At 48.5% G+C, this 23488-nt stretch overlaps 1 protein-coding gene across 4 annotated transcripts in view; it reads left to right on the top strand.

Annotated features, from left to right (window-relative positions):
- The window catches only part of PAX5 (paired box 5), a gene marked incomplete at both ends in the record, with an annotated part of 107753 nt that extends 84506 nt beyond the window's left edge, over positions 1–23247 (top strand). For 2 of the 4 annotated variants that reach the window (XM_079548811.1, XM_079548810.1), the window contains 3 exons: positions 176–277; positions 17284–17370; positions 23171–23247. In XM_079548811.1, the coding sequence (XP_079404937.1) occupies positions 176–277; positions 17284–17370; positions 23171–23247 (266 nt within the window). The remainder of the gene's footprint in view (positions 1–175; positions 278–17283; positions 17371–23170) is intronic. The other 2 variants (XM_079548812.1, XM_079548813.1) reach the window with 2 other exon arrangements.
- Between the last annotated feature and the right edge of the window lie 241 nt (positions 23248–23488).

The following is a 23488-nucleotide window of genomic DNA, read 5'->3' as shown; positions in this document are numbered from 1 at the left end:
GGCAGCTGGTAGAGTAAGCAGAACTGTTTCTCCTCTCTCCAAACAAGCTAGCAGCTGCTTGCTGACGCTTGCAGAGCTGTTGTGACAAACAGGTCTTTGCAGCAGTCAGGAAGGTGTAGGAGCATGTCTGCCAGCAGTGATGCTCACGTGGTGATTTGTTGGTTTGATTCCTCAGGTCGCGAGCTGGCAAGCACAACCCTCCCAGGATACCCTCCGCACGTCCCCCCTGCTGGACAGGGCAGCTATTCTGCCCCTGCGCTGACAGGAATGGTGCCTGGTGAGTCTGCAAAATGAAGGGGGGTGGAGAGGCGGCACTGCAGAGTTGTCCCACTGTGTCGGTGGGAGCTGAGTGCTCAGGGTCTGGCAGAGCTTGGCTCGTGTCTGTGTCACACCGTGCAGCGCTCACTTGGTACTGGCTGAGCATGTGCACACAGCTCTGAGCAGGATGGTGACATTTGGGCACTGGCAGCAAGCAGCAGGTGAATGCCTGGTGCTAGGGAGTCTGCATGGGCTTGCTCCTGTCTGAGCACAGGGGGCCTAGTGCTGCTGGAAATCAGTGTTCTCATTTCAGCCTGAAATAAACAATATCCCCAGGCCCTGCTGTCTTTGATTTGGGCATGACAGACATTGCTGTCTTCAAGGGAAAGAAGTATTCTAAGCCCTAAACTTACATGTTAAAATTCATGAATCTGGACCCTAATCATAGAATGGCCTGGGTTGAAAAGGAGCACAATGCTCATTCATTTCAACCCCCCTGCTGTGTGCAGGGTCACCAACCAGCAGCCCAGGCTGCCCAGAGCCACATCCAGCCTGGCCTTGAATGCCTGCAGGGATGGGGCATCCACAGCCTCCTTGGGCAACCTGTTCCAGTGCATCACCACCCTCTGTGTGAAAAACTTCCTCCTAAAATCCAACCTAAACCTCTCCTGTCTCAGTATCGTATGGTTTGAAAATGAATGGGTACTCGGAGATTCTCTTTCTTTCCCCTACTTGTTGCTTTCCAAGCCTTTAAGGTCCTCTGAGATTGTCACTTTGGAGTCAGCAAGGTCCGACAGTTATTGAAGAAAATCCCCCAAAGTGGAATTTCATATGTAGTCACATGGCTTCAGGAGATGGTGGTTTGGAAAACAGCTCTCAGTAAGCAAGCAGTAGTCAATGGTAATTATTTATTGTCCTGGCTATTTTGGGATTCGTATTTTTGTCCCAAACTGATTATAATCTGTAATATGTGTTCCAGCAGATCACTGAAAAATTAAGAAAAAGAAACAGCCATTTTACTTGTGCTGGTTATAGAAGCTAGGTCAGAGGTTAAGTTGAAATAATTTTTACCCATCAAATATAATTTTTGGTAAGTTCTTCATTTCTTGTAAAGATCCGAATGCAGGTCTGAAAGGTTTGACTCCTTGCTGCATACTATTTCTCAAGGACACACAAAGTTACTAGTAAGCTTTTCCATCCTCATTGAGGCTGTTCTTACTTCAGAGGCATTGCCAGCTGCTTAGATCAGCTGAAGGTCTGCACTTCCATTAACTTTTTAACATGGCTGTTACACTTTGAGCATTTGGAGCACCAGAATCAGTTAATCACATGTGTGTCAGGCAGGCCATGGAGATGTATGGGCAAATGAGGGTGCTGTGCATGAACCTGCTGTTACATACACAGCTTAGAGATGTAGCGCAGCGAGTGGGAAGCAGGTTCAGCAGTGTCTGATGTCCCATCCTGCCAGTCCCCTCAGCTCCTGCTCGGGCTCTCCTGTGCTGGCTCTTCACCAGAGCCCTGAGCCCCTGCTTTTCTCGAGGCTCATTCTGCCACTGAGGGTAAACCTGAGGACAAGGAAGGCAAGGGGGAGGTCGGCCTTATCTGGCATCTGCAGCTGCCAACTTACCCGTGGGAAGTTTCAGACAGCTTATGTGCACCTGAGAGTGGTGATCTGGAGGCTTTTAGAAACCTTGTGGGAATCCGTTGCCTTCTTTTGGACTTACACCCAATATGCAGCTCTGAGTCTCTGTCACCTCCCAGAGGCTTTACTCTTCCTTTTCCTTTTGGTGGATGCCGGGGAATGGATTTGTCCATGGTTGCCACCTGTTTGGGCACACCTGCTGGAGCAGGACACAGAACTGTGAGAGTGATGGTCATGGCAGAGCTCAGCACAAGGAAATCCAGAGGGGGTTCGGTGATGTACAGTCATCTGAGCCAGTTTTCCTGGGTAATAGATTTTATTTTTAACTACACATAGGCCTCTGTGACCCGTTACATTGAATAACTGCACTGTTCCTCTCACTGGTTCCTTTAATAACAACCTTCTGCTCCAGCTAGTGTGAAGGTCAGCTGCAATTTCTTCAGGTTTGCTTTCTCATTTAAGTGAGAATTTGCTAACTAGCATCCCAAACATCTTCCATGACCAAGCCTGTGTGCATCTGTTTTACCTTTTCACAGGGATTTACTTTGTGACCTGCTGCTTCCTTCTCATAGTTTTCAGAGCACTTGCTAGAAATATGCTTCCTCAATAAGTTTTTTAATTGTAAGCCACGAATTTCTGCTCATAATTAAGTATTTGTGAGAGCAAAGTAGTTAGAGGTGTGGGAGCAACAGATCCATGGTGAGATGTAAAGGATTCTGTTCTGCCTCCTGCAGACATTGCTTGTGCTGCAGTGAGTTCACTGGTTCCTCACTGCACTGCTGGTGCTTGCCTCATGTCTGTGGTGTCCGCCTCACATGGTGCGTGTGAAATGTGAGGGAAATGTCTGAGCCCCTTGGCGTTTTCACCAAGCATGCATGGATTCAGCTCCTTGTTCTCTTCTTACTGTTCTTCCCACCTCCCTGCTCTCCATCTGAACAAGAAAGGCTCCCCACTATCAGCCTGTCCTGACTCCATCAGCAGGACCCTCCCACAGGAGCATCTCCCCTCTTCACCTGCTGCATGGCCACTGCAGGCCCTGTTGCATGCTATGGCATGGAGCTGCTGGTGGACAGCTGGATGGGAAGACAACTGGTGGGGTGCTTGAGCTTGGAGAGCGATGGTTGGTGCCAAGCTCTGCCTGCACGCTGGATACAAGTACAGCACTGTGACATGCATCCAGGAGTCCATGCTATGTAATACCTTTATCCATGCACAGGAGGCACAAGGGAAGGCAATACATGTTGACTGAAACAGATGGAGATAGGATACATGGGAAGGCTTCAAACTTCCACCCATCTGGATATCTTCAGATGCCTAGAGAAGCTGTTTTGTCTCTGTCTTTGTGGGTTTTCCAGTCCTGAGCACCCTGGTCTGGCTCTTTGCTCACTGTGTTGTGTGCAGGGCCAGGAGATCTGCTGCAGTCTTGTGCAGCAGAATTACCCCATCATTATGTGACACTGTGTTTTGGTTACAGCGCTGCTGAAAACACATCACAGAATCAGGAACTGTTGAGCTTCTTTCTGGCATAATGATCAGAGCTGTAGCAGGAAGTGGCTGTCTGAGAACCAGTGTGCTAGCAGTCCACGCAGATACACGGGAGTGAGAGCTCTGCTTTGGATCAGAGCTGCTGTTAAACAACAGAGGTGTGGATTGCCTTCAGGATCTCAGTGGAGGCTTCTGGCAGTGGCCTTGTCACAGGACAGAGACTGATGGCTCCATGAGGACCTGCAGAAATTGCCCTCTATCCTTCTCCCACCCTTGACCATTGTGCCCTCTTGCAGCCCCGTGAGGTGCAGCTTCTGGACCCACTGAGACCTCCTGTCTGCCTGCACCCTGTGCCTGGCTGCTCTGTGCTCAGCAGCTCAAGCTTGCCCATAGCTCTTCTGGCCCTGGTTTCAAAAGTGCTCAGATAACACCCCGTTACCCTCTGTGTCTTCTCCACTCTTTCCTCTCTCCTTGTCTTTGGGATGAGCCCTCTCCCGTGCCCTGCCTTCCCCAGGGCTGTCATTCACAATGTCCTCCAGGGGCCTTCAGCACAGGCTGACAGGAAAGGGTACAGCATCCAGAATAGCGATGCTGAAAATACAGTCATTAATGGGACTCCTGAAACCCAGATGTCCTTTCTGAGCACCGGTAATTTGTTTTTAATGAAAAACCATGCAGTGACCCTGAACAAATGAATTTCCTTTATATGAAGTCCATGTGCAATTACCCAACTAAAGGGACCTGAAAACACTGACATTCAAAACTGGTCTTTGAAAAGTATAAAAATAGCAATAGTGCCACTTACAATTTTTCATCAAAAAAAAAAAAAAGAAGAGGCTCATCTGATGAGCAAAGCAGAAATGGTCGGGAGGAAAAAAACAGCACATGGTTTTTAGAAGAATTTTTCCTTGTGATTAGTGGGTATTAATGCAGACAGGCCAGACTGTGTATCTTTTCTCTGCTTGGTCTATTTCTCCCATCCAGTCCTGGATGGGAAAACACTCTCTGTCAACCTGCTTGGTACACAGTGATCTTTTACAAGGAACAGAAGCACAGGTGCTGTGTTGAGGCTGGCATTAAAAGACAGGAATGAGTGAGCTCCTGCACTGAGCCTTCGGGGATAGGCTTCCATACAGACTGAAACCTTTTGGTCATAGCTATCATTGTATATCCGTGTTATTTGTCCTGACTCTGCCCATGCCAAACTCATGTGAAGCAGTAAATGTGACAGGAAGGGAGCTGGGAGGTAACACACTGACAAACAGGGTCTGATGAAGAAGTCACTGTGTGTGGTTTGGTAGAGGCCATCAGTGTCAGAGCCGGAGCACTGTCCTGATGGACTGCATGAGCTGAACTGGCTGCCTACTGGAACAGTGGAGCTGCTGCCACCAGTAAAACAGAAAGGAAAATCAAGCTGAAAACAAGGAATGAACCTTGGCATTCCTCTAGTGGGGTGGAAAGCAGCAAGTTGTCTCCTTAGAGCTTGGTGATGATTTCTGAAGCTGTTTGCCATCTGCTTCGCTTGCTTCATACACTGAGATCTCAACAAGGATTTTTGTCCCTGTGCTGATTATGATCACTGACTTTGTGCCAGTCTCCTGGCTTTGCACAGCTCTGCTGTAGGCTGGATCATACTGCGCTCATTTCCATCGTCCCCCTGTGCCCTGCTGTGCCCTCTGTGGCACTCATCTGTTTGGGGCTCCTGGGGCCAGGGTGCTCAGCAATGCTCCGGTGTTGCTCTGGTGGACTTCAGGGAAATGTGTGCATTATGGGATGCTTGTTTTGTATACTCATCTGTGGGGATGCTCTCAAGGCAGGGAGCCTGACCAGGGAACGGAGGTGCCATGGGAAATCATGGCAGTGCTCTTGTAGGCAGGTGGAAGGTGTGATGCTGGGGCAAGTGCTTGATGTAGCAACCTTGTAGGCAATGCAAAGCTGCCAGCTGGAGAGTCACACTTCAGTCTGAGTACACTCACCCAGTGCAAATGCAGCCATCATGCAGAATGCTCCTGAAACACCTTTATGACCCTGGAAGAACACAACAACTCTTTACAGCATCCGCCAGAGGACCGCTGCTAAGAAGTAGGAAATACTGATGTTTGGGATGTTGGAGGGTGTCTTTTCTACTTAAGTGAGCTTACTGCCTTCTCCCAGGTTTAGGTCTGCTTCACACAGGTGTCTTCCCACTGTTCTGTGGTCAGAGAACAAATTCTACATAAGTTTCATCACATATGATGAAGCAAGTGATGCAGCATCACAGAGATCTCATTGCAGAAACAGACTGAAAATCAACTGACAAATGATTAGTACGTATTCATTATTGTTAATAACGAAGTAGTTAAGAAAATGATGTATGCTTATCTACTGCTCACGTACATTCTGAGTAACGGGCTCCCAGGACCAGAGGAGCGTAGAGGAACATTCTGTTGTTCATCTTTCAGATGTGCCTCTTCTGCACTTGGATGGAGCATACATAAAATTTTTTTTCACTCAACTGATGTAGAAACCATGCTAACAAGGACAAGAAGGTGAAGGGTTAAGAAGGAAAAGCCAACAGCCTCTGCATCTTCTGCTCCCAGACAGGTTTCCTTCCTACAGCCCAGATCCTGAGCAAGGCCCACGAGCCTCCCCACGCCCTTGGCTTTCAGGGAACTGCTGATAACAGCACCCAGGTATCTGCACGGCGAATCCAGCTCAGTCTGCTTCCCTTTGCTCCAGCTGTAATTCCTGCCTCCTCCCTTTGAAGTGAAACAGTATGCATAACTAAACATAAGTAAGCAAAGCAAAGTGTGTATAAACAAAAGGTTCCGTATTTAGGAGTGAGGAGGAGGAGAAAAAAACATATTGTATTGCTCCACTCTTTGGAAATTTCTATGAATTTGTAATAACAAAATTACCATAATTTGCTCGTTAACGCCGCTAGATCAGTCAAGCATTGTTCCAAACACGCAGAGGCTGCTTCTGGCTCCGGGTCTGCCAGCGAGCTAAGCACGGTGAAAATTAGCATGCAAATAGCTCTAATTCGGCGGCGAGCTGTCAGACCCGCGTTCGGTGCCTCGTTGCGTCTGAAATCTCTGACAGCAGCGGCTCAGACAGAGCCCCCCCCCCCAAGGAAGACCCAACACGGAGCACCGAGGGGCTCCTCCTGAGTGACAGCCCGGCCGGCTCCGCTCTGCCGGCCGCGGGGCTGCGGGCGCTCCGTGCCCCATCCGTACCCCGCCGGGGCAGGCCGGGGGAAGGGGCGAAAGGACTCCGGCTCCAGGGCTTCGAGCGGGAAGGGGAGCGCCCGGGGCGGCGGTCAGCGGCCGTGCTGTGCCCAGGGCGGGGGAAAGGCGTTCTCAGTACCTGCGGGCGGCGATGGCTGCGCTTCCACCCCGAGAGCCGCCGTAGTGCTGCGCGAGGAGCTCCGGCTGCCCGGGATAAGCCTTGCAGTAAAGATGCAGCTTTTATCTCTTGCCTCAGCGCAGCTGAGCTGAGCAGCCGCAAGGAGACGCTGCCAGCAGCCTAAAAATAGAGGCTGCTTTCTGATGGTGTTTCATTCAGTGCTACGGGCTTGACTCTTTGCCCATCTGCTGGCAGCGGAGCTGGCTGTGGAAGCAATGCCAAGTCTAGAAAGCCCTGCTGGTTGTTTGTTTTTAATGTCATTAGGAGTTTTCCTGTCTTGCTTCCTATTCTACACTTGAGTTCCCAGAGCGCTGTGAGCACAAAACTGGGCCTCTGTCCCAGTACTTGCAATAGGAGGTGCCTGTGGATAGAACGTTTGCCTGTTGACCATGAGTTCCATGAGCGCTGCAGGAGGTAGCATCAGTGCAGGGCTGAGCAGCAGAGCTTGCCTTTACGTGGTGTCAGCTCATTCCCATTGAGACTGCACAGCAGCACGCCAGCAGGATCCACTGATTCCTATGGCTGTGAGTTGGGCTTCCTGTGCTGTGCTCCTCCAGGCCCCTCCTGTTGGCTTTGTTTTTGTACCAGTTGATGGAAACAAACCACAAAGTAACTGCGAAAAAGCTGAATGTAATTAGGAGGCCAGGAGGCTTCGGATTTTGGAAAACTGTGTTTTGGATTAGCAAACCAAGGCACCAAAAATCCAGGGAAGGTTCTCTTGTCCCGAATGCAGTCATTGCTACCTAGGCGTGCAGGAAGGGCCGCCAGCTCAACACACACTGCGTGTGCTTACAGGGCTGAGCTCTGCTTGTGTCAGAGTTCCTCAGACCTGAGCATCAGAGATGTGAGAGTATGGAAAACACTGTGTCATTTCTGAGCCTTCACCTCTTTGAGGTTTTAAATACGCTGCGGTTACAAACAGCAAATTGTCTGCTCCACAATTGCTCTGGTGTGTCTGCCAAACTGTGCTGGGAGTGATAGGAGCAATAACATGGGTGGTGACAGCGGAGGAGCAGACCAAATCAGTAGTATCAAATCAGGAGGTTTTCTGACACGCTACGGTTGAGTGTGAGAGAGTGCTGGGATCTCAGAAGGAAGCAGAGGAGAAAACATTTAATGGCCCATTGCACCCACGAGCGGAAGGAGCACGACATGGCTGCTGCATACCTGCACCATGCTGGCTGCACTCCGCTGTGCACCAAGTCAGCTGTGTGCTGCCACGAAGGCAGCAGTCAAACAGCACCATGCAGGGAGCAAGAGTCTAAACTCTGGTCACATCCAAGCTCTGCAATTGGTCTGTGCTGTGCAGAATGCAGTTTGTTTTCAACTTGGAGTGTCAGAGCATGTCCATAGACTGCTCTTAGCAGCCCATGGAGGTGGTATGCTTTGCACACATTTTCCCAAGCCCAGGTTTCTATTTATGCTAAAAGATGCACCTGACCAGGGCCAACTTGTGAGTTCAGACACTCCTGCAGTTCACAGTCTTAGAAAACGCTTGCCAAGTCAGTCTGCAGTGAATGGGCTGTTTTCTGTTTCCAGTCTGTCTGTGTTGTCAAAGGAATGCCATTGGAGGCTGGAGACAAGGATCCGTCCCTGAGCCCCCAGCTTTGCAGCTGCAAGAGTCTTCAGCAATTCTTCTGCAGAATGTTAATTCTGACCTCAGCATTTTTACCACTTGCTGGACTTGTTTTTGTGGATTGTAAGCTCAGTTTTTGATGATGTTTGCTAGTAAGGAATGTCAGTTAGGATTGTCTGAACATAGAACATTTGTCCTGCAGCAAACTCACGTGGTCACAAACTGATATTTAGACCAAACACTGAAATACCTTAGAATTAGGTGTTCTTTTTCCAGAAGTTTCTGGACACACTGAAACATCAGTAAAACAAGTCAAATGCCAAGACATTACAGTAGATAACAATGCAGTATGATTGATGTGATATCAGTGTGAAAAAGAAACTAAGGAATGAAGTAGTGGAAAGAAAAACAAATCAGGGGAAAAATTTTAAGCAATTAAAATTAGTCAGAATGAAAGAGGGAGCTCTACAGGCACCCCATATCCATTCAGCTCTTTTGTCTGTGCACCTGTACCAGGCAGTTGCAAGTATGTGCACAGAGGGATGTAGGTCGGGAAAGCTAGATGAAGCATCTCATGCATGTCCTGCTCACAAGGACACGTTCAGCTCTTGCTGTGCAGGAGAAGAGAGAGAACCAAAATAGGGAAGAAAGGCATCCCCAGAAGGAAAATATTCACAATTTCTAGAACAAGATGTGGCACTGGATGCTGATTGTTTGCAGGTTGTCTGTCAGCTGTGGCTGCAGTAAATTGTGGATCAGTCTCTACACTGACTGGAAAAAAAGCTGTGAAATTTAAATGCATTCTCCTGGTTGTTACTAAAATTGATCCCATTTGGCATCTGCTTCACAGTAAATCCACTCAATCTTTGGAGTTTCAGGCATTAGCAGCAAAGGTTACTTTGCACCACAGCAGCTTTCCTGCAGAAAAGTAACTCCCTGGAATATGTAGATGTTTTACTGCAGAATGAAGATGTGTGGACTCAGTGGCAATGTACAGGTAGGGGAAGGGCTGCTTGCTGTGCCAACAACTGGTCTCTGTGCCAGGGTAAAGACGCTGCTATGTCTTCTCTTCCTCACATGAGCCTTCTTTGTAGCAGAGATTCTACAAAGGGCTCTTTAGTGTTCAATCCTTTGCACTTACTGTAGTAGAGAAACATAATGCCAGCACTCAAGAAGAAGCATCTTCCCATGGAATATTACCCTGGGCAGTCAGGATGTGCCACAGGTTCCTGTCAGAGCACAGGCCATGATGTCCTTGAGCATCAGCCTGCCTGGGAACACAGCATGGGAAGTAATGAGGTTCCCATCGGCACTTACTTCCTAGTGTGTTCTTATGCTTGGCGCAGGTTGTTATTCCAACTGTTTTCTGGTCAGACCAAGCAGGCTGCAGATTTCACCCTGACATGGCTTTGGTTACAAAATATTGGCTCCCAGCTCCTCAACGGGGAGTGTTCATCCCTGTGGAGGTTTAGAGTAAGACGGGAGGGCTTTCCTTGCTTTGAGGGGGCTGCGACCTAGTGTTATCTGAGGTGCTGCCCTGGCCCCAGCTGAACATTGGTTTGCTCTGCGTACTCTGAAACTGAGGTCAGGAGAACGGCAGTGGGATGTTTCATGTGGGAGCTACAAGAAGAGGTTTAGTAGCTTGTGGTGGTAATGGTAATGGGAGGACGGTTGGACTAGATGATCTTTAGGTCCTTTCCAACCCTGTGATTCTATGACTCTGTGATTCTGTGTCTCAGAGCATATTGGTGTGGAAGACTGCTCTGTGAGCAGTGCACCTTCCTACCCTTGTTCACATCTGTATTTTCACATTAATAAAGACTGCCTCCATGTCAACAGCAAAGTACCTTTCAAGCTACTGAAATTCTTAATTTCCAGGTGTTAGAACTCCAATTTCCACGTTATGGATATATTATTACTGCTTGCAATCTTATAACCACTTATGCAATTAGTTAAATTACTTGTGTAATTCCTGGAAGTAACAACATATTATGCTATTACAAGGGCTGAAATTATAAAAGAAAAGCAAACACCAGAATGAAGAGTGGAGTGGAATATTTTCATCTGATCCCAACGTAACATTTCAATTACATAGTTTGGAAAATTTATTAGAATCACAGAATCATTAGCTTGGAAAGGACCTCCAAGATCATCATGTCCAACCATTAACAGCACTGCCAACTGTACGACTAACTCATGTCCCTAAGCACCTTATCTACATGTCTTTTAAATACCTTTCCTGGGCAGCCTATTCCAATGCCTCATAACCCTTCTTCAGAGAAGAAATTTTTCCAAATATCAAGCCTCAGATTCCCCTGTCACAACTTGAGGCCATCTCGTTTTGTCCTCTTGCTTGTTGCCTGGGAGAAGAGACTGACTGCCACCTTGCTACAAACTCCTTTCAGGGAGTTGGAGAGAACGATAACGTCTCCCCTGAGCCTCTTTTTCTCTGGGCTGTATAACCCCAGATCTCTTAGCTTCATAAAACTTGTGCTCCAGACTCTTCAGCAGCTTCATTGACCTTCTTTGGACATATTCTGTCACCTAAGCATCTTATGGACAGGCTGCAGTCTGCCCTCTGTCAGTCCAAGGCAGCAGTTTTGCTAGCTTCTCTCCTTACTACTCCAAGAATCACAAATTCTATTACAAACTCTATTAATAGTTTATTTCTATGCCTAGGATGACTTCCAACTTTTACATCACCCACAAGCCCTTCGCTGTTTGCAAGCAAGATGTCCAGTGGGGTATCTTCCCTTGTTGGCTCACAAGGTATACAGAACAGGCAGCACTCAGAAGAATCTCATTTTTAGCTCAGAATCCTAAGCAGAGGTGTGAAGGGCCCACACATCATTAGCATGGCTTGCTTTGCTTTATTCTTGTGTCCACCCACAGTCCCAAAATGTTGAGTTCTGGTGTCTGGTTAGGAAGAGCAGACAGCTCTGCAGATGTCAACCATGGGAGGGGAAGGGCAACTTTCTTGTCATCAGTAATTGCAGCTCTGTGTTCTGTGCAGATGAGTTGGGCTGTTGTCCACTTTGTACTGGGAGATAATTCTCTCCTAATGCACTTCCAGTATGGTTGCTCTGTGGCACCACCTACCTTTGTTGTATTAAAGTTAAATACCTTTGTGTACAAAAGTTTAAAGTGCATATCTAATACCTATGTGCTTGCAGTAATTACAGGTGTAAATCTTTTTGTCATCCTGCAAAGACTGGGTGAGGTATTTCATAAATATGTCAGAGGCAGCATTAAAATTTTATGGCAGGCAGCACGGGTCGAGAATCGTACAATGACTTCACAGCAAGGTACGTCCACCTTAACCCACAACTCATTACTCACTGGTGGGGTTGCTGTGCCTCGTAGCTTCCTGGAAATGAGTAGTCTTACAAAAATCTGCATGTTTGATTTTTTAAATATGACAGCCTGCGTCTTCATCTGGGTGCTACTTAATATGAAGATTTAAGAAAGAGAAAATACTGTGCAGTCTGTACGAAAATAAAATTATATACAGCTCTCATTAGAAGTTAATTGGCAGTCTTGGCGGGACTGGGAAGTTCAAGTGGTATTATCTGAATATGACTGTGTGCCTTCCGGCTGCAACTACAACACACTGCCTTTTGACAGAGGTGTAAAAACACAGCCAGAGCACGCCAGGATGCTGAAAACGTGTGAAGGTTTGGGCAATGGTTGCCCAAATGTTAATCAGTAACTACATGACAGATGTAGGCAGAATACTTTTGCTGAGTGGAAGGATTTGTATGTGACAGTAAGCAGTCTGTTGATCACTGGATGCTTACAGTGAATTTACACGTGGTGTATTAAGCCTCTGTGGATGGTCTTCATTAACATAAGATGAGACCAAGAAAAGCCTAAATGCATAAAGAGTGTGCATGTATCTGTGGGTGTACAACTGCTGATCTCTTAGTGTGCATCTGTCTGTATGCACGTTGTATTTCTGTGCACGACTTCTGCTCTGCCCAGCAGCTCCAGGGGCTCTGTCTTGCCTAGAACTGGCTGCACTTTTAGTCATAGCTTTGTCATGCTGTTTTCAAACAAATCCGACAAATCAAACTGTTATGTGTAAAGAGAGATTTCCTTGAAAACCATTTGCAAACGCTGTTCTTCTCCTGAGATCTGTTACTTTCTATTTCATCCTCAACAAATAAAAAAGGAAGAAATAATTGCACAGGAAGCATTTCTCTTTTTCTGTTTATTAATGTTTTATTTACCTTTTTCCTGTATTTAAGGGATGAATTGCTTGACACAGTGACAAACAACGCAGGGTCCAGATGCTGCCAGCAGCTTCTGGTTTGGATGTTGAGGTCTCAGGTGTTCTGAAAAATCCCTTCGGAAAAGTTACTTTTTCATTAAAGTTCTCCCCTCTGCCCAACTGCCCTTTCCCTGTCTCTTGGCCCGTGTTTGGGACACGGGTGCAGGATGCCCAAATGCTTTTATCACAAGTCTGGTCAAAGCTATTAGAGAAGCTTTCTGCCCATTCCTTCTAGACACTGGGATTGCTGCTCCTTAGTGCTCCTGAAATTGCAGTGAGAGGAGAAGTGTGGTGCACCGGGCAGATGTTGTGAGGTACCTCAAAGAGGTGGCTTGAGTTTCTTGTCTCAGGCAAACCCAAGAGCTGCCTTTGCAGTCACCACTGACCCTTCCTTATCCATATGCTGCCACACTGCTGCCCTCACTTCCCGTGCAAAAGTGGGACGGTGAAATGCAGTTGGCAGATGGGGAAATGCTGCCCTCAGGTCTGCAGCCCACCAAGGAGGAGATGGAGCTCACATTGTGACTGCCATGTTCTGCTGTGTTCTCACTCTGTGCCTGTGTACATCTCAGAGTAACAAACCTGTGTGTAAAGCAGGATGGCACAACAGGGGATGAGCAGCTGTTTCATGCTGCAGTCAGCAGGGACATCTTGGTGGGGCTGGCTCTATTAGATCTACCTGTGTGAGACTAGGAATGGGCTGGCTTGCTGTCATACGTGAACAAGGCTTCCAATATCCACCAAAGCCAAAATAGACACATGGTGCTTATACAGAAGCTGCTCTTTTCCCTCAGAGGTCTCTCTCTGCAGCACAGTTATTGCTGTTGCACGTCCGGCTGTTAACTCTTACCGGAAAATTTTCCAAGCCTGCTCTTCAGTGGCTGCTTTATTGATTCTGTTTGCTTATCCTGGGACTTTCAACTGGTTGTTAGTTTCATTGAGACAAACTGGGTAGGAAATGACAGACTTTTGGTGTACGCAGTGCATTTTCCTGCTCGGTTTCTTTCCAGGTTGAGCACTACATCTGAAACACGTGTTTTGTTTCGGTAGGGTTGTGCTTTGGTACCTGTTTCCTTCTTTTGTGCCTTTATTTTTTAGTGTCACCATCCGCTTTGTTTGGATGAGAGCAAGTAGACCAGTGGACAGTCAATGGCAGAGCAGGAGGCAGAGTTGTCATTGCCCTCCGTCCTGTGGAACACTCATGGACAAAGATAGGAGTGCAGGAGAACTATCAGCTCCCTGCTAGTCAGCCTCTGGCAGTTGTTCTACCCCAATGGATAGGACAGCACAAGCCAGATCTCCTTCATGCTGTGTGGTGACAGTGAAGTCAGCAGCCCAGAAATCTGTGGAACCTTTGTCCTGGGAGAATCATAGCCATTAAGGTTGGAAAGGACAGAACTTAGCTGAATATGGCTTGTTTAAAAGCTCTGCTTTGAGCATGAATTTAGAGCAAATAACCTCTAAGGGTCCCTTCCAATGTATGTTCCTCCATGGTTACACAGCATCCCTTCAAAAAACAACTAAAAAGGGTGTTGAACATGCAACTTATTTCCTGTTTTACCTACCAAGATCCTAAACTGGTTGAGATTGACTGCAGATGTTCCCTGCAGATGTTCCCTTAGACTTGGATGATGTTTAAGGAAGAATGTGGTACCCACTGCACTGATGTCCTTCCACACATCTTGCTTCCTTTGGACAGCCAACATTTGCACTTCTGCTGTTCTGTCCCATCCTTTTCCCTTTCAGTGAGGGATGGTTTGCAGCACCCCAATACTCCATGGAGCTCCTGAGAGCAGAATGGCACTGGTAGGTGGTTTTGGGATGAGTGATGAATCCTCTGAGGTGGACTGAACCCAGCACCCTGTGTGCAGAGGGGCAGGCAGTCTTCCCAACTCCTTTACAGGGTCAGTTCTCTTAAGTCATGGCATCTTTTTCTTCACACACTGCTTCTTGTGATTTTTGAATTCAGAGTTTTCATTTCCTCTGCACATCACTCTGGAAACGCAGTGGGACTTTACCTTAAAGCAAACGAGCTGGCAGTCCCTAGAGGAGACATACTGGACAAGTGAGCTCACCTGCACCACCACCACCAACCTGCATGGCTCAGCCTCATGGCTGCACCACCACTGCTGAGCTGCACAGCTCAGTCCACAGCTTGCCCAGAGGCATTGTATTCTGCCCCAGTGCTGCTATTCTGGGATGGAGCACTTCTCCCAGGGCCCACTGCTGCAGTGTTGCTCTGAATTGTTCACTCCTCTTGAACCTTCCACCCAAACCTCCACCTCTGAGTGTAGCAGCAGTGAGCATCCTGGTGGCATGCTGTCAGACCTGCACTGAGAGGAGGTATGCACCATTCAGCATGAAGGGCCCCCACTCCCATCTCCACAGTGCAGGCAGGCATGTGTGTGTGTGTGTGTGTGTGAGCCCCCGGGTGAATGATTCCATGATTCTTTGTTTTTTTGTTTTTGTTTTTGTTTTTAATGTAGAGCTTGGGCTGGTTGGCAGTGCAGTTGGGAAGTAATGCTGATGGGCCTGGAACACCTGGTGGAACCCATGAGGCATTCTTGTAGCATTCATTCATCCAGTTTAGTTCACCCACAGCCACGGCAATTGCCTGCCTGTACACTGTGATGATGATAGCAGGGCCTGAGCCTTTCTCTCCCATCCCTCCTTTCCCTCCACCACTCACTTGTTTCTTTCTCTCATTTGCTATTCCCTCTCTGCCCCCCCAACCCCCCTCTACCCTCAGCCTCTTTTTGCAGGGCTGATGGATATGCAGAGTATGTTAAGAAGCACACGGTACTGTCACCAAGCTGATGGTGCTCAGTGACTCCTCCAGCTCCTGGCTGGTGTGTGCTGCAGGAGCCTGACACCCTGACCACTGAGGCATAAAAAACAGAGAATTGGAAGCTTCAGCCTGACAGGCACCAGCACATCCCCAGAGAGGGTCCTTATGTGTGTGCGAGAAGGGAAGGGGGTAGCAGAGGTTCTGAGGGGAGGAGAGCGAGGCAGGAGAGAATGGAACAATGAGATGTCAGCCTGCTTCCATCTGCAGCACGGCTGCGTGTTTGGAGGTGTTGCTGCCTCCAAAGCAGCACGCGTGGCGTAGGGTGGGAGGGAGTGCTGTGACCCATTGAAACGCCTGGGGCACACGGCGCTGTGCTGGCAGGGATGTGCAGTACTGTCTCTGGTGGGCGCGGGTCATGCAGGGTGCAGATCCGGATGTGTCACGGGGAGCCTCCGCTGTTTGCAGAGGATCAAACGGGGGGAGCGGGCAGGGCAGCGGGCACGCTCTGCTCCACCTCTGCTTCTCGTGCAAGGGCTGCGCAGCAGGGAGTGGGCACTGTCCTCTCCACCTCGCTCCTCTGCCTGAACACCGCACGGCCTCCAGCAAGCACAGATGCTGCTTCATGCCAGCAGCAGCCAAATGGTGCTCTTCCGGCAGCACACGGCTCAGGACGTTTGTGATACCTGAATGATCACCGCAGCATTAATGCCTCTCTCCTGGGGTCAGCAAATGAGCCTCTTGGCAGACCTGTCCTGAGTGAGAGGCTGCTCTCTGGGCTGGGATGAGGCGATGGCTCCAGGTCAGCTGGATGGCTGTGCCAGGTGGTGGCAGGTGGTGCTATGGGGTGCTGACCCAGCAGAGCTGCAGCTGGAGATGTGTGATGCCCCTTGGCTGAGGCAGGAGACTTCCCCAGTATGAGATGTGAGCCATTCTGTGTCTGAGGACTTAAATACATGAAGGCTGCAGCCAGCATCTTCTCTCTTCAACCTGCCAGCCTTCTCTGCCACATTGCCGTAGGAAAATAGTTCTTTCTTCATCGGCGCTGTGTAGTGTGTATATGCTTGTGAACCTGAGCAGGAGAAAGAGATGTGGAAGAAAGATAGGAGAACAGAGGAACTGCCATTCATGGGAGATGTTCCAGTGAAACAACAGTGACGTTTCTGTTTGCATAGCAGTGGAACCTATCCAAGGTCAGAGCTGTGTTATGCATGGTGCTGCCCTGAAGAGATTGCAGCTCAGGTATGAAACAGGGAGATGACATGTGAAGAGAAAAGATGGAGAAAGTAGCTTGTGAGGAGACAAATAGCAACAACTCTTTGAGTCTTAACTCTGCCTTTGTCTGGAGGGTTTCAAAAACTCCTTAAACTGATGCAAGCATCCCTCTTCCTTTGTTAAAGTGACCAGTGGAAGTCCATGGGTCCAGGCCCATGTTCTGCTGGAGAGTCAAGAATGGTGTTCGCTACCTAGAAGATCGGCTGTTTTATCTTCTGTTAACAGGGAGACTGGCTGAGCAGCTCTGTCCCAGCTGCCCTGAGTGTTGCAGGGATGTGAAGGCAGTGGCCAGGCCTTTTAGGTCGGTCTCGGATTCCTCAACTCCTGCAAGCCATCTTGTTGCTGAAGCACAGGCTACACGAGGAAATCCCACTAACTCAGCAGGGTGAGCTGGACTGCAAAAGGACACACAGAAGATGACTGTACTCATTTAATAATTGGCGGTCCAGACGGCCCTTCTACAGACAGGGTGGTCGGCAGAGCTTTTGCGAAAGCTTTCACTGGCATACAACAGATGCTGAACTTGTGTGTTTTTCCCCGCACATGTGACTGTAGTCTTATATCAAATGACCTTTATTTTGTCTTTTTACTGTTTCCCTTTAATTTAGGGAGTGAGTTTTCTGGGAGCCCATACAGCCACCCACAGTACTCAACTTACAACGACTCCTGGAGGTTTCCCAATCCCGGACTTCTGGGTAAGTTGCTGCCCCCACTTTGGGGCTGTGCTCCTACCTGTACTCATTTATAAGCCAGTGGCAATTACCAATCACCAGGATAAGCAGGATGTGTGTCCTGGTGCTGCCTTGTCTCCCAGTGCTCTTCACTGATGAGTGGCTATGGATCTCCGCTGGGTACAGCAGACCTCCTAGTTCCCTTCACCAGCAGGAAGCCTGCTGCTAAACGCCTTTGTCTTCCCATTTCTGCCTCATGGAATCATTTGGCAGACACAAGGCATTGCTGGAAGACAGAATGCCCATTTCTTGAAGAGGAGGAATCCTATTCCTACAAAACTGGCGTCATTTTATTGGGAGTGGCTTCTTCAGGGAGATGCTGTGTCTTGTCACTGAATGTTAGCCCCACTACCACAGTGGTGCTGTCTCCTTGCTGGTTCCAGCCATTTGCATTTCTCCCAGACCTCATGTTACGCTTGCTCTTCAGCTGTGGGTTTGCAGTGCCTGTTGTGCTCGTGCAGTCTCTCAGATGTCTGCATGGGCTCTCACAAACAGTAGGGAGCAGGAGCCCCACAGCTCACGCAGGATCATGGCCCTCATGTGAAGCATAAACACAATCCATTTTACACCACTGTCAAAAGATGGCCCACTTTGACCTTGTACACATGTAGAATGCAGTAATTAGAATTTTTCCCTGCATAATTTGCATGGATGAGGTAAGTAAAATACCAATTAATTGTCATCTTTCAACAGAGGAATAGCGTGCCTTGGAGATTTCCAGATTTATGGATGACAGGGCTGTTGTATGTGACCTCCAGCAGAGAAATAATTTTGAATTTTTGTCTTTTTTTTTCCCTCCCCATCCACTTTCTTTGTTTTAAGTAATTGAGTCCCCATGTAATTGAGCCACCCAGGCTGTATTCATCATGGTTCTTGTCCTTAAACAAATCCTTCGGGAGCAATAGACAGCCTCTGCCTCTCATGCCATGATGCTGGTAAGCTACTGCTATTTTCTGTGCCACATTTAAGGGTTTGTTAGTGCTTCCATCATAAATCAGAGAACAGATCTTCAGCTAATATCGATGGGCACAGCTGTACAAAGCCAGAGGAGCCCTGGTGCTTAAACCTGCAGTTGCCATGGCCGCAGCCAGGACTGCCTGCAAGAGTTTGGTTGGGCTTTGTGGAAGAAGATGCTTTAACCAGTCTGAAGAGTGCACACAGTGATTTCTTAATTGCTGTTTTTGTACCTCCTTTGGAGTCAAATCAGATATTTCAAACTCCCACTGCTGAAGGGAAGACAAAGCGAGCTCTGAAGCACCTGGAGACAGGCCTCAGAAGACAGGCTTTGCATGTTTCTTTCACTTCCCCTGCAAATCTGTGAAGAAACCGGTGGGATATTCAGAATAAATGCAGACCTGACCTGAGGTCCATCCTCCTGCATAACAAGAGTGGCTTTTGGCAAGGCTGGGTTGCAAACTCATGCCTGCAGACTTCCACTGGTGCAGGAAAGGACTTGCTTTGGTGTCCTTGTTCCATTTTTGGATGATAATTTCTGGGGGCAAATTCTTTCTCTTTGACTCTGTGAGCAGAACACAGTTTGTGTACAGCTGTTACAAATGCATTCTGCCCACAGCAAAGGGAGTGGACTGAAAGGCTCAGTACGCGGACCTGTGAGAGTTGGTGCCACAGAATGGAGAGTCCCTTCCATCAGTTTAGATCAGTGCCCCAGCAATGTCCCCTCCTCATCTCTTGCCTGCCTCCATGTGCTGGCACTGGGAGCTTGGAGAGAGTCCTGGTACTGTGCCAGCAGTGCTCAGTAAGAGACAAGGCATTGCTGGGGTCCCAGAGCTATGCTAGCTGTGAGCACAGAGCACTACCTCACAGGGGCAGCCTAGGGAAAGTGATCTCCATCCTAGCCATGTCCATTGCATTGGAACAACCAGCAGGTCTCCTGAGCCTTGCAGGGAGCCCAGCCATACACAGCTCTGCCTGTATCCTTGTGGTATTGGGCACTCCACACGTGGCCAGGTCTCAGTTGCTCGCTGGTAACTCTGGACAAGAAGGAGCCTTGTTGCAGAGCCGTGTTGCAGACCTTGCTGCAGAGCCTCAGGTGCCTGCTCTACCCCACCGTGCACAGCCAGAAGACTCATGAGATGTGCCTGAGCACCTGCACTGGAGAGGAGGTTAATGTAAGCTGTATCCACGCTGCTTCCACACTTCTCAGTATACGTGAGTACATTTAATAATTCTCTCTGGAGAGCAAGCTCTGGCAGTATCAACATCAAAGCAGAAACCCTGACAAAATTAATCTGTAGTAGTACACAGACTGACACAGTTTGTTTTACTAAGTCCCCTCCCTTCACCAAGATGAAATTGTAATACTCCAAGCACTCAGCAGCGCCTATGTTTAATTAACTCCCTGTTCTGACCAGGAAGAATTGCTCTGCAGCAATCACACCAAGCTCAGATCTGTGAAAGAGGAATTTGGAAGAGAGATGCAATGATTTACAAGTGCAAGAAAGTATTTGGGATGAAAAATGATTTGGGGGGAAGGAATGAGGGTAGGAACAAAGAGACCTGAGGACGGTGTGGCAGTTTCAGAGCTTAGTCCCTGGTCTTTCTCCTGTGATTTTGGAGCAGCAGTGAGAGGTAAGCCAGTTTTTCCACCCCAAGGCCATGCTTGGGAAGGGTGTGTGGGTGGAAGCAGAGCTGTAGAGCTGTGTGATTCCTCAAGGAAAGTGGCTGCATGCTGTCAGTGCTGCACCTGCACTGTGCTTGCTGCTCCTTTTGCATCTGCAGCTCACTCACATCTGCTCCAGCCAGCCTGAGAACTGATACCGATGGGTGACTGTGCAGAAAGGCAGTCTGGAGTGCTGTGATCCACAGCTCTAGCAGATGGACAGAAACCAACTTCCAGTCCTCCAGGGTGGTAAAGAGAAGCAAGGGCAGAAGAAGAAATCACTTTACTGAGGCAGCTCCCTGGCCTCATGCTCTCCTGTCTGCCACCAGCATCACCTGCAGCTCTGCACAGGGTATAGCCTGCACCTCCTGCATGACATGACACAGCTCACTGTCTGCAGCAGCAGTGCAACCAGCCCTGGGTTTCTGCAGGGCCGTGCTGGGAGGGTTGGTATCATAGCACTGGCTACTTGCCTTGCACCCATCTCAGAGCTGCAGCCAGGTGTCCACATGGAAACATTGTGAGGAGGTGGAAAAGAGGACACCTCATGTTCTCTGCACTCTTCTGCTGATGACCTCAAGCTCCTACAATGTAGTGATGTGCACAGGAGCATGTGCACAGACATGCTGGGAAGCAAGCGTGTGCCTGGGGCTCCGTCCATCACTGTCTGCAGGGCCTGGCAGGCATACCAGCTCAGACCTTGCTCAACAAGCACACGCTAAGAGTGGATAACAGAAAGGTAGTCTAATGAAGAAAAACGATTCAATTTCATGCTGGCTTGTTGCAATAACTTCTTTGCCATTTTCTCTCATTGCTTTCAACTCGGTGCTGCCTGTGGCAGCTTTTGCTTCGTGGTTGTGGTCTGTGCTTCATGTCTCACTGCTTGGAGCTGCCTGTGGTTGTGGGGCCAGGATGGTGTCCTGCAGGGAGGTCTGTGGGCTGCTCAATGGAGCTGGAGGCAAGTCTTCTGTGAGCAGGTGGAGAACAAGGAAGGGCCAGAAATGGCTGTGCCAAGGAATATATGGAAGGTAATATGAATTGGAAGGAAAAAATGGCCAAAGGATGGACAAGTCTATTTGGATGGGAGCATCCTGACAGGGAGAAGGAGCGATTGCTTTGTAATGTGCTGTTCTCACTTTCTGCATAAAATACAACCTTTTTGTTTCATCTGCAAACCAGAGAAATAAAACTCAGCAAAAGTGCAAGGCCTTTGGAAAGATGCTTCAGGCTGTGCCAGGCCTCCTGGTGCCTCCTGGGTGCATGCAGAAGTCCCACCAAGTGCTTTACTTGGACGTGCTACCTTGCTCTGCAGCAGCAGAGATGATCCACACTTCGTGTTGGGTGCATTGGCTCAGAAATAAAAAAGCAGTAGACTGATGGTGTGGTCTGAGTTACCTTCCTGGCAAGGTGTTCAGAAAGAAGGCAGAAGAAACAAGTAAGCATGCATGTGTGAGGACCCAGCAATAGGCACAGCACGTTGGAAAGGCCGTGTCTTTGGGAAGTATTTGGGCCAGTAGTGATGGTCCCTTGGGTCCCCATCTGGGGCAGCAGCACTTCCTTTTGTAGCTCTAGTTATTTGTGTCTGAGGTGCTAAGTGCTGAGTCCTGCCGGCTGAGCACTCCACAAGGTGTTTCTTGGGGAGAAGGCAAAGCAATCCCTGGGTGTGGCAATTATCTCAGAATCCCAGGGTTTGGAAGGGACCTCAAGAGATCATGGAGTCCAACTTGCCTTCTAAAGCAGATTCCCTACAGTAGGTCACTCAGGCCGGCATCCAGACAGGTCTTGAATATCTTCACAGAAGGAGACTCCACAGCCTCTCCAGACAATCTGTTCCAGTGCTCTGTAATCACCTTCTGAGCTGGTAGTTAACACTCAATGTCCATAAGCTCCCTGTTCGAGTCTGGTGAGATTCCAGCTCTGTGCTTGAGCTTTTCAGCCAGCAGCACTTGGTAGGATACCCAGAGGAAGGGAAGCCAGCTGAAGACACACAGTGTGTGGTGGACTTCCCTCTCCTACTGACCCTACAGCCTGCAGTGGTCTTATGGTCCTCAGCTCTCTGCCCACCCATTGGTGCAAAACACTTCTGTTTATGGCATGCTGATTTGTATACACGCCACTCGAGGACTGGTGTCACTCCCCTTCTCCTGAGAGAATCAGCTCCTCTGCTTTGCTGGAGCTGCAGAAGTTATCAAATCAGTGTTAAGTCCCATGCTTGAGTCTGCAGCCCAGGCTGCTCCAGAGCAGATCCTCATGTAGACTTTGTGATGCTCTGCCAAACCTGCCCAGTTATGTCAGTCGCAGGAGTCCAAGCGTGAGTCCTTCCACGGGACTCTTCCCCACTGTGTCCCATTTCACATTTCGTGCATATGGAACTCAGTTAATGACACGAAGGCTGAACTGACAAAACTTTGAAATATTTTGTAATTCTTTTCTTGCACCATATCAGTTTGTTTCCTCTCTTGTGTACACACAAAAATCATTTTATAGCTTGTACTGTCCAAAGACACGTATGTGTAGACACAAATGAAGTCTAACACACTTCCCTACTGCAGCAAACAACCCAGATTCCAGGTAACCCTTCAATAATCACCCAGTGGTTTGATGCTTAGCGCCACAGGGCAGAAAATTCATCATCAGTGTTTATTTCTCAGGTCTTGTGTTAGTAGGTGAGTGCGCCAGCACTTCTCAACCTGCACAGCTCATCTCTGGTTCTCAGAGCTCTGAAATCATTGCCAGAGCTAGGGAAAGCCAAGGGACTTCTTCCCTGAAAGAAGCAGTGTGAGAAAAGAGGTAATTATTTCTGAGTCCAGTAAAATACGTTGAGTGCTTTTGGGTGCAAGGTTGTCATTCTTCAAAAACAAGGGAAAAAAGAATGAGAGAAGTCAGTCTTGTAATCTTTTGGAGACACAATACTCCAACCTTGTATTCTAAAATGTGTTGAGGATTTTGTGATGTAAATGGCACAAACCAGGTGCTCTCCAACCCACAGCAATGCGCAGCAGCTGCAGCAGTGCGGGACATGATTTTGTGCTGATCACTCCACCTTCACTCCCGTGGCACATAACCCAAAGGAAGGAGCCCTGGGCACTGTGAGATTGCACTTTCCCCCCATCTGTTCTCTTCATAGAGTCTCTTCTTTTCCAGGCTCTCCTTACTACTACAGTGCTGCAGCCCGTGGAGCAGCCCCACCAGCAGCTGCTGCCGCCTATGACCGCCACTGACCTCAGACCCAAAGCTTGAGCACTTACCACAAAATACTGCCTGAGACAACTGCATTGAGTCACCTTGCTACAACCGTGCAAGTCAAGGAGGAAGAAAGTAAATAGTAGGAACAAGCTCATTGAAATTTTACTCTTAAGACTCTGAAAACTTAATGTTGTCGTTTTCTTAATTCTGGTGATGTTGTCTGGCTGTGAAGTGAAACAAAGAAATAGGAGGACGTGGTTCTCCTGGCACATCATG

This window comes from Tetrao urogallus, assembly GCF_951394365.1.
Source record: "Tetrao urogallus genome assembly, chromosome: Z".
NCBI lineage: Eukaryota > Metazoa > Chordata > Aves > Galliformes > Phasianidae > Tetrao > Tetrao urogallus.
The sequence above is the reverse complement of the archived record's forward strand: the minus strand, read 5'-3'. Positions and strand labels throughout refer to the sequence as shown.